The 10,990-nt window shown below is 34.7% G+C and overlaps 3 protein-coding genes across 8 annotated transcripts in view; 1 reads left to right on the top strand and 2 right to left on the bottom strand.

The window, feature by feature from the left end:
* Positions 1-312: 312 nt before the first annotated feature.
* Positions 313-5,559, bottom strand: LOC100638434 (oxysterol-binding protein-related protein 11-like). 3 transcript variants are annotated; one of them, XM_003388677.3, is made up of 10 exons: positions 5,496-5,559; positions 5,271-5,413; positions 4,095-4,132; positions 3,800-3,902; positions 3,311-3,358; positions 3,037-3,216; positions 2,805-2,938; positions 1,848-2,046; positions 948-983; positions 313-862 (listed from the first exon to the last, which is right to left on the bottom strand). In XM_003388677.3, the coding sequence occupies exons 2-10, from the start codon at positions 5,349-5,351 to the stop codon at positions 482-484; spliced, it is 1,200 nt and encodes a 399-aa protein (XP_003388725.1). In that variant the 5' UTR covers positions 5,352-5,413; positions 5,496-5,559; the 3' UTR covers positions 313-481. The 3 variants fall into 3 exon arrangements, with proteins under 3 accessions (XP_003388725.1, XP_019855642.1, XP_019855643.1); XM_020000083.1 differs by having other exon boundaries at positions 5,259-5,413; XM_020000084.1 differs by lacking the exon at positions 5,496-5,559 and having other exon boundaries at positions 5,259-5,478.
* Positions 5,560-5,595: 36 nt separating this feature from the next.
* Positions 5,596-7,069, top strand: LOC105313795 (elongator complex protein 5-like). Its single transcript, XM_020000085.1, has 9 exons — positions 5,596-5,664; positions 5,710-5,770; positions 5,821-5,901; positions 5,976-6,026; positions 6,127-6,272; positions 6,320-6,495; positions 6,546-6,629; positions 6,686-6,808; positions 6,974-7,069. The coding sequence occupies exons 1-9, from the start codon at positions 5,601-5,603 to the stop codon at positions 7,055-7,057; spliced, it is 870 nt and encodes a 289-aa protein (XP_019855644.1). The 5' UTR covers positions 5,596-5,600; the 3' UTR covers positions 7,058-7,069.
* The window catches only part of LOC109584369 (uncharacterized), an 8,691-nt gene continuing 4,711 nt past the window's right edge, over positions 7,011-10,990 (bottom strand). Inside the window, exons 1-10 of one of the 4 annotated variants that reach the window (XM_020000079.1) lie at positions 9,374-9,457; positions 9,198-9,310; positions 9,041-9,152; positions 8,658-8,847; positions 8,521-8,610; positions 8,389-8,471; positions 8,083-8,327; positions 7,824-8,006; positions 7,465-7,768; positions 7,011-7,385 (exon numbers count right to left, since the gene is read on the bottom strand). In XM_020000079.1, coding sequence (XP_019855638.1) covers positions 7,176-7,385; positions 7,465-7,768; positions 7,824-8,006; positions 8,083-8,327; positions 8,389-8,471; positions 8,521-8,610; positions 8,658-8,847; positions 9,041-9,152; positions 9,198-9,310; positions 9,374-9,376 — 1,533 coding nt within the window. In that variant the 5' untranslated portion in view covers positions 9,377-9,457 and the 3' untranslated portion in view covers positions 7,011-7,175. Of the gene's footprint in view, positions 7,386-7,464; positions 7,769-7,823; positions 8,007-8,082; positions 8,328-8,388; positions 8,472-8,520; positions 8,611-8,657; positions 8,848-9,040; positions 9,153-9,197; positions 9,319-9,373; positions 9,458-10,990 lie in introns of those variants that run through there. The other 3 variants (XM_020000081.1, XM_020000080.1, XM_020000082.1) reach the window with 3 other exon arrangements.

A 10,990-nucleotide genomic window follows, 5' to 3' on the forward strand; every position in this document is an offset into this window, starting at 1 on the left:
AGGGGTCCGTCTCAACCAATGTGATTGTAATATTCCTGTTCTTCTATGGGTGAGCTGAAGTGTGCTTTGATCATGTGACTTTCATGTGATTCATTATATATAGGGAGATGATGAGATAGTGAAATGGTTGATATTCTAATCCAAAGATTTGCAGTACTGTGACCAAGTAATTTTTAATACATGTTACATAATTCCAATTAATGGCATATCCCTGGTTCCAGTCACTGGGTGCAACAGGACTGTCCTGAATTAACTAACCAGCACACGAGGGAGTTTCTGGAACAATAACTTGCAATTAGTGTACTTGATTAGTGACAGTGCCAGTGACTTGCATTATGATTTTTCTATCTTATTTATTAAGCGTTATAATATTAGTATTACAATAATTAATTTAATCAGCAATAAATTCAATAGAGTAAGACACACACACAAGCATAATACAAAGGAACGACATTAAGAAGAAAGGACTATATATATTCCATCATGGTGCTTCCTTAGAGAGGACCTTACCAGCATGCTGCTGCTGGTTTCTCCTTTGACTCTGTACCTCAGAGACAGAGAGGGATCTTGATAAACCCTCATCTTCATCGTCTCCCCACATATCATCAATATCATCCTGCCTGCTGCTATTGCTCATGGATCTAGGGTCCATCATGCTCACTGGGCGATGCTTGGAGCGAGAGCTTTTCTTTTTATTTGAAGAGCTCACTGCCGTGGGTGAGGGCAGGATGGGTTGAGAGAGGGTGTGGTGAGCAGGGGAGGTCCCTCCTGAGTGACGGCCAAGGTTAACGTTCATCATTGCCAGACAGTCTTGAACGCTCTGTACAGCTGCTACTGACGTGCTCTTTAATAGGAGAAGGTTCTATAAAGAGAGCAAATGAAATGAAGGATATTATTAGAGATGTATGTAGAAAGAAAGAGAAAGAGAGAGGCAGTATATGACATACTTTGTCATGTGGAACAAGGCCGGTTCCTTCAGTCTTCTACAAATAAAAATAATAATGACACGATACTATACATGTACAATTGTACATGTACATCTAGTAAAATAATATTATAATTTTTTATAAACCATATTTTACACCAAGAGATGTAAGCAAAGTATAAAAAGAATTTTTAAGTTTTGCAAAAGCCACATCATTTCTGACATGATTGAAAGTTTTTGTAGTACATGTACATGTATAGCTTTAAAGAAACTTTTAAATTTCTTTAAAAAATCCTGTTTTGATTGGAATAAGCTCAAATTTTCTACACAACTTAAGTACATGTATATACATAAAAAATTATAAAATGGAGAATTCTCTCCTTGATGCTTTTGACAAAATTTGGCCAAAGACCCTCTACCATAGTACAGGGAGGCTTTGGCCCAATCCTCAGTAACTTTTAAAATTCATAAAAAATTCAATTTTGATCAGAACCAGGTCAAACTTTCAACACAACATAAGTACATGTATATATATTTAAAAATTATTAAAAATGAAAAATTCTCTCCTTTCATTTTTGGCAAAATATTTTGACCAAGAACCCTGCACTATAGTACAGGGACTTTGGCCCAATTTTTTAGCAACTTCAAAAATTTATAAAAATCTAATTTTAAACAGAATGAACTCAATTTTCTATGCAACTTAAGTACATGTATACGCATCAAAACAATTTTTTTAAATTCTCTCCTAACCATTTTTATAATTTTGGCCAAAAACCCTACACTATATAGTGCAGGGTTTTTGCTGCAACGTTAACAAATCATAGACAAAACTTAATTTAGCTTATAACATTTTAAAAGTGCCAAGAAATGTAATAAGAACTCATAAAAACCAAATGCAAGTCCTGTATGATATACAACTGACCTCTAGTTGCTGCTGGAGTGATTCTTGTAATGACTGGAGTCTCGTTAAAGAATCAAGCATGGCATCTCCACCAGGAAATGCATCGACTTGTTCCTGAAATGATGCCCCTCCTCCTACTCCTCCTCCTTTCTTATTGCCTCCCCTCCTCTTGTTGCCTAGTTTAGTGATAGAGAGATGAAGTGGAGCAGAAAGTTGAGTCCTGTGAAATAAAAATAGTCATCAGTATACTATCAAGAGTAGATAATACCTAAATCAGGCAAAAGTCCCTGTATTATAGTACATGGTCTCAGGTCAAATTTCACCAAAAATTGAAAAAGAGAAAATTCTCAACTTTTATAATTTTTTCTGATACATATACATGTACTTATGTGGTGTAAAAAGTTTGAGCTGATTCCGATCAAATTCTGATTTTTTATGAATTTTTAAAGTTGCTCCAAAATCAGGCAAAAGTCCCTGTACTATAGTACACGGTCTCGGGCCAAATTTCACCAAAATTGAAAAGGAAAGAATTCTCAACTTTTATAATTTTTTCTGATACACATACATGTTTTTGTGTTGTGTAGCAAGTTTGAGCTTATTCCAATCAAAATTGAATTTTTTACAATTTTTTTAATTTGCTAAAAAATGAAATCCTTATACATGTATTTAATAGTAAACCAGGTACATGTATGTGCTTATAAGTGCCTGTAAACGTACATGCATGTAAATCAAGAGTTGTATTAACTATTAACACCATATGTTATGTCGATTGACACTTCTGGTTATAATGCATGACTTGAGTAAAAGAAGTGAACTGCTAAAAGAGTCTTAAAACAAGACAAATGCTATTTTAATTTTTGCTTCAAACTGCACTACAATACTAATTCATTCCTTAGTGTGAATCTATCTTAATATAAATGAATCTTTGTTTGTACATAATACAGTGTGTATAAAGTGTACCGACACATAATGACATACTTTTTAGTATTTTTCCTAGTTGGGGTCCCACCAGTGGCAGGTGACATTGCATTAGTTCCAGCAACTGGTGATTGTAATGGAGTCTGATTACTAGAAGAAGAGTTTAAACTATTACCAGTAGAAGCAGCAGAAGACTAAAGAAGAAAATAAAACAATAAACGAAGCATCTCTTATCACACAGAGCTATGTATCTCTCTCTCCCTCCCTCTCTCTCTCCCTCCCTCCCTCTAACTTGTATCATTTCTTTAGGTCCAGCTGCTAGTCCATTTGCATGCTCTACTTCTTGTCTTAAACGCGAGACCCAGGACTGCCTGTCCCTAGCATCAGCTGCCCTCAGTCTATATGTGTCACTGTTTGCCGCCTGTACTGTGAATGACTGAGCATCTTCATCACTAGGAGATACAACAGCACCCTGGAGAAAAGGGGGGGAGAAGAACGAGAGAGGAAAAAAGAAAGAGAGGGAGAGATTAAAGTAAAAGGGTCTTAAAGTATTTGTTTCCACTTACCCAAAGGTGAAGAGAAGCTCTTGGGGGTAGTTTCCTTTTCTCTTCCGACTATACAAAATACAAACATCAAACAATAACCACTCATTGATGCTATTGTAAGACAATGCAGCAATGATGAAACACATACTGCACCCCCTCAAAGTAACAATATAATCCCTAATCAATACACTCTATCAACAGTAATGCAATGAATTGTGGTTTTGTAGGCAATTCTTCCACAAAAAATACATTAGCACATGTACAATCATGTGTACACAGTAAACTAGTAAATATAATGATACTGATACTATAATAAATTTTGGCTCGTTAGCCCACATCTAGAGTGTAAATTAGAGCAATGGCATTCAAATAATTGACACAAGTAACCTTAAGACTGTCTAAACAATTAAGCCACAAGCATAAACAAAATGGTGTACACTACATGCGTGTACTAAAAACTAAAACACGCATTAATATTATGCCTTGTAGTTGCATGTGCTGTATACTTACAGTACAGTAATGGAGGACACCTTGATCATGGTCAACATAAAACCATCTTGGTTGCCATCCTTTGATTGGATTGGTCCACTTGTATAACTGTCCTTCTAATGGCCTGAACAAAAAAGATGAGAGAGAGAGAGAGAGAGGGAGGGAGGGAGAGAAAGAGAAAGAGAGAGAGGGGAGGAAAAGAAAAGATAAGATATGTTGTAAAATAGAAAAAAGATATAAATCAATGGAAGAAGGAGATTCAATGGCAGTCGATAGAGGAATGAAGGGAGAGGAGAGGAAGGAATACTTCACTCACTTATTTGCTACTTTGCCTACAGTTGCTCTATCAAACTCCTAAAAAGAAATAAAAGCTGCTAAACTACAACAGTGACATTATCAACTGTATTGATGATTAAGCTCTACATGTACAGTATCAATTGTACAATAGATATATGGTTCAAGAACACATAATAGATACACTTCAAACATTACATGTACATGTACATACAATTCATGTACATACATGGATCTAATAGTGTACTATGCTCAAAATGTGTTCATACATGTACATGTTTATCAACAATTAGTGCTGAAATTATAGTGTTGTAGAATCATCGTGGTAAAATTAAAACTGCTTCTAATTTCAAAAGTATCGATCAAGTTACTAATAATGCTCCTATTACATGTACATCTGTTGTAAGTAAACATACAAAAATGATAAATTATAGGAACATTTTAGAATTTAGAAGGTTTTGCACATGTACAGTAGCCAATAGAAAAATCTCAAAAATAAAATTGGTTTTAGAGTAAGACTGAAACTAGTAATGCCACATCACTGCATGTTCACAAACCATAGCAAAACTGACGAACAACGTTATCACTTTCAATAGGAAACTAATAATAACCAATAATCAAGGTTTCTGTATATATATACATACTGATAATTCTATGACTGTAGTGTACACTTGTAACTGGCAGTTTTGCAACCACAAACATATGTAAGTATTAAATGCAACTGTTTTAGTGGGCCCTAAATAATACACACACAAACATTGAAGGAATAACTCATGATCAATTGAATAGGACAAGAAATGGGAGGCTAAGGGAATGCATGTACATGACTACAAACATGTATTGTTGGGAAGGAAGGTAAGTCATGTAAGGATTGGTAATACGTATTATGTTACAATATACCACACCCAAAACAATGACACACTAGTATCCATGGAACTAATTAGCAGCAATGAAAACAATAGACTACAGTTAATGTACAGTATACACATATAATACAAAACAAGAGGCCTTTTAGCTTTCCATGTATGCAACTTGCTGCTATACACAATTACTATCAGAGACACTGTAGCATCTATTATAGTGCTTTTGTACTGGAGGATAAAATGGTAATAGTTCTGCTTGTACTGTACAAGTAACTCCTTTATTATATTCCGTTTTTAGCTAGCATTAGCCCCATTTGATTTGCCTCTAAACTCACTTTTGCTCTCTCCATCACTTTATACAAGACCTCTTTCTCCTCTTGCGTTAAACCAGACATCTCATTATCTGCCATTGCCATTCTCACCCTCTTCTTCCTTCTTTGATAGCCTCAGGCACAAATCTAACAGAAACTATAGGACCCTAGTAAAGGAAGAGAGGAGGAGTAATGGTAGGCTCCTGATCAGAGTGAAGGAGGTAAGAATAAGAGGAGAGGATCCAATACCTGACACTGAGGTCATGTGTCTCTGGTACTAATTACTCTAACACGGGGGCACGCCCACAACAATATTAATCATTCATTATTATCACATTAAGATTAATTTCAATCATGGCAGTTTTGCTGAAGAGCATTATTTCTGGTACAGAGGAGAGCTCTAAAGTACTACTTGAAGGTTCTTATACTTATTGAAATTTATTGTCATTTTTTTATGTGACAGATTCTACTGAGCATAATGGCCGACCACTTTTAAGAAATATTTTAATTCAACTTGTGAAAAGGTAATTAATTATGTATGTATCATCATGAATAATAATGATACTGATGTTAGGTATGACATTGTGCATGTGTTACTTACGGACTTGTCTAAAGATACATGGATAGGAGGTCTGTCTGAATTTGTACTTAAGAGGTAAGTATTAGAAATACTTGCACGTTGTTATTATTAATATTAATATTATTATTATTATTATTATTATTTAATAGAATAATTATTAGTCAATGTTTAACTGATCCAGTAGGCTGGAACATTAAAAGGTAATTATTGTAATGTAAAATTTTGAGAATAATTCAAATTACTGTAATTTTGCCAATAATACTTATTGTGTTAGAATTACAATTTCTTAATTTGGTACAGTGACAAGTCTCCAGATATACTGATGAATATATTTCGGTTTCCTAAACCAGCAATGTCATCCAGTTTAGCACTCATTGTTGATAACTTATCTACTTTGCTAATTTATTATGAGTATACTGAATTGTGTAGAACCATTCAAACATTAGGTAAGAGAGAATAGAGAGAGAAAAGGATCATATTACTACTATGATAGGAAAGAGCTATTCAACCTCATACTATCTCATTCATCATGATCTTTGTGAAGATCACATAAGTAATGGACTCCACCACGTGATGTCATCAACTATAAGAATGTTTCCAAGAAGAAATGATCAAAAACTTTTGTGCTCTTTATGCCACAAAAGAAAATCTGGAAAGATACTCAGAGAAGTGAGGAAATATAATAAATTGATTGCTATTATTAGTTTTTGGTATTATAGATAAATACCTATGCTATCGAAAATGAAGATATAATTTGTCACAAGTATGAGGAAAAGAATAAAATAGAGAAATCAGTTGAGCAGGTATTTTTAGCAAAATTAATGAGAGTATAATTATCCAAGGCATCCTATCACTGTAGGTTCCCATTGATCCAACTGCTAACTTGACCTTTGACCTTCGTTTGACAGAGAGGCAGAAACAAGACAGATCACGTGTTATTTTACCTTATACACAACAAATTAACAAAAGTGGAGAAACACAAGTACGTGTAAATGCATCGAGATGGAAATTATAGAGCTATTTTTTCATATACGTATAGCTGGGTTTCACTTTTATTTTTAATTGTACAAAAAGTTATGCATGATAATTTATCCCTCATCTGATACAGTACAATGTGTCTATAAAGACTGTCATTTTATATTTCTAGATGGGTAGTGGACTAGTAACATATGAATTAGATGAAGTTGATGACTGGGATGAGAGCGACCCAGATGATGACTTGGACATATAATAAATCACACAAGCACACAAACATCAACTTAAAGCAAGCTATAAGTTATATTATACAAATATAAATAATCTACACAATAATAATTATTATTAATCAAAGTATTTCTGCTGCCTACTGACTAATGCATCTTTTCTATTTTAATTGTTTCTTCGCGTGAATCTTCAAACTCGTCAACAGGAGCGATGGAGAATGCAGCAACAATCGATATGTATAGTATGAGTATAAGGAGACTCACAGCAATAATACCCATCCATGCAGTGATTGTTAGATACCCTGCACAATTATCAGCTGATGAGAATACATTTGATGACACATTATAAGGTTGAACCTAAAGAATGAACGAGGAGAGAGGATTTTAAATAATCAGTTCACATTGCTAACAATATTGAAACCATAATTTTGTCTACCTGCATCCCTTCAAGTAGAACACTAGATCCATTGATTGCTGATGTACTGTAAAAGTTGTACTCATTTGATCCACAGCTGTAACTTAATCCAAAGTTAACTTTGAAAGCAGTGTAGAGGTTTTGACTTGGCGACTCTCTCTGAGTGATGGAGAAGAAAGTGATTGTGCCTTGATTTTTGTCATCTTCTGGAGCTTCTTCAGGCTCAACTTTATCCTCTTCTAGCCATATGTAGGAATGTGTGACATTAATAGTAACATTCCAAGAGTTTGGGGTTGATGAATTTTGATAACTAGGAAACATAAATCTGAAAGAAAAATAAAAGTTAATTAGCATCAAAGTAATATTTTTGCAGAGCTTACTTTAAGATTACCAAGATTTGTGGCCTTGCATTCTCAAAGTGAGGTGCCTCTGGTCTCACTGGAAAAACTGATTCATCAAATATTGTCCGGTGACACGAGTTAGCATCAGAGTACTGTGTGACATTCTCAATAACATACTCCACTTTAACAAAAGGATATGACTCATTCATGCAGCCTAGAGTCCTATAATTATAATTAAATGTCAAAAATAAATATTCACAGTAATATTAAGTAGATATTCAGACAGAGTATAGTTTACTTGTTTAGGTCTGATTCACAGCATCCAGTAACATTATAAGGACTGCTTAGTGAGCAGGTGTATGCTGAATTGCTTGCATTTGGTGTAAATACAACATTATTGTTCATGCAGAAAAGCATACAAGGTGATCCATCTTCACTCTTATTGAATAGTCCGCCAACTGGGCAGTTATTGTCAACCGAATTTTCTTCTCCTCCTTTGACTTTTATTTTATCATTAATGCTCCGAGGATGTATCAAATGCCTCTATGAATGATAAGGATTATATTCCTTAATTGACATGTGCCATGGTCAAATAGGTACTTACTAGTTCAGTGTTGCTTGTGTAAATTGCTAAATAAGTTAACTTCATTTCCCTTACTTTTGTCATGATAGAATTGATAAAATGATCTGAACATTTTAAATTGCATAGTTAGAGATATTACCATGCAATACATACCATGAGCCTTGATGTCATCACCTTGAAGATTTATAACTAGCAGATTATTTGGGTCAGAGTAGCTTGCTAGCATGGATGCATTCTTCAGTTCTGTCATATAAAAATAGCATAAGAGCTATTAAAACATTTTATAATACCTCTGTCACTTTTGTATTGTATTCCAAGTCTCATTTTATTTGCAAGTTCTGCCATCCAATTGGCTCCAATAGACCTATACCCTGTCCAATACTGCGAGCGAGATGATTCAAACTCATTCTTTAAATATTCAAGAGCAGAGGACGTTTCATAAAAGACACCACCATTTTGAGCAATCCCACTGAATGAGAGCTAAACATAAGGTATAAAATGAGTAACACTGCTTTAGCATTAGTGTATTCACTGCATTCAATGCACAACAAAGCCACATCGGCTTCATCAATAGAAGTATGTAGACACTGTATTCAGTCAGTTGTAGTCATACATATGGCCATGGCATGCTGCATGATTTGTGCAGATTGACTGCATCTTTATCATTACTTACTTTTCTTGAATTGAATAGAATAACCAGGTCAACTTTTCCAGCTTCAAGCTTAGATAAGTCACTAGTCAGGTCATCAATGTTGTATTTGGTTTGCATCCTGGAGAGCAAGTCACTGCAGTGTTTGATTTATAAGACTCTTTTATTGATTTTAGCTTACTTGTCAGACCAAGCTATGAAAGGGGTTAGATCTTCATCACTTTGGCAGTTAAACACAAACAGAAATGTTATTGCAACAGCAAGGAGAAGCTTCATAGCTACAGAATCAAATTTCTGTGTAGGTGTGACGGAATTTATTGGCCAGCCCACAATAGTCTACTAATATAATACACCTACCATAGAAACTAAGAGTACTTAATATGATAACATTAAACTAAAGACTGAAAGTGATTAATGATGAGATCAATGTTCATTATTCAGATGATATCTAATTGAGTAGATCTAAATAGAGAAAAATGACAGTGATAATTGACAGCGACATAATGAAACCAAATGAATGTTCAGTTGACAAGGAGAGTAAAATGGAAAAAATGGCTGTGATAATTACGATAGTGTAGAAAAAATGACAGTAACGATTGGCAGTGACAGCTGAGAGTAAATCTCCATTGCCACTAATAATAATTATTATTATATATAATGTACAACTACTCTGTAGTTTTTAACTGTAAGTTTATGACCACCACCTCCACCAGGATTCCTACTAAACTCATAATAGTCTCCTGCTCTAGCTTCAGTTACAATGGGCTCATTCATCAGCTCCGTCCTTGCTTCTTCCTCTTTGTGTGGAGCAACGCCAAGCGGATGGTACTTCACTGCAACAGCCTCTTCGCCTCTCATTAATTTTAAAAAGATGTCTCCCTTCCGATTCCCCCAGCCTTGATCCTTCCATTTTAAAGATATTACTAACTTCTTCACCGAACCAGTCAGCCGCGGGCCATTGAAGTAATGCTCGGGTGTGAAATGGCCCCAACCTGGGCCACTTATCATAAAATCCTTACCCCTTATGACTAGATAACGTGGTAAAACTGAATATAAACGTTTGCATACCAAACTGAGTGACTGGCTGTCCTCTTCCTTCAGGAAAGATTCGATCTTTAAGAGAACCAACACGGGAAGTAAGGTTATGTCTGGTTTAGTTGCCAAACCACCAGAGGCAGACATCTTGATGCATGTACAAGTGGGACAAAGGTCAAATCAAAATATCTCGCATACAATAATAATTGGCGCATTATTATAATTTGTAAAATTAGTAGTAGCATAGATATTAGAATAGCAAATATTATATATGGTATAAAAGCATTACTGCTGCCAATAATATAATAATTTATATGAGGTCTATAGTTGAGCCGGTTGCAGTAGCCGATGTCTTTTTTGTCACCGTCTCATTTTTTCTGTGCATAAACTCATCAAGAGAATCCAAGACTGCTTTGCTCTCCTTTTCATTTTGACTCTGTGCCTCTCTCAACGAACACTTGAGCAATAAGTCAGCATTGCCAGTAGACTGGAGGAACGTATAACATCTAAAAAACACATCTTTAATTATTAATTCGACAGTGCTGTTATTAGATAATACAACTTGCAAACTACATGTACCAACTGTAATTAAAATTTTTTCAAATTTTTACTAATTTAATACTAGTTTCACCAAACAAAGGATTTCCACATTTTTAGTGAGTGACACATGAGCTGATCTTGATCATAATAATAATTATGCATTAATTTAGGTCAAAGTCTTATATGCTTGGGTTTTATTAACACAACTACCACTATTATCTTACTTATACAAGCAGTAGTAATTAATCTCTGCATCTCTTAGTAATCTTTTGAATGCGTTCATGTCCTGGATAATCTATAAGGATACATTCACAATGATGATCCAATCGGTTCACAATAATAGAAATACCTTTAGTTTATATACTTCAATAACTTTCCTAAGATAGAAAGAGTCAACAT

This window comes from Amphimedon queenslandica, unplaced genomic scaffold, assembly GCF_000090795.2.
Source record: "Amphimedon queenslandica unplaced genomic scaffold, v1.1 AMPQUscaffold_13215, whole genome shotgun sequence".
NCBI lineage: Eukaryota > Metazoa > Porifera > Demospongiae > Haplosclerida > Niphatidae > Amphimedon > Amphimedon queenslandica.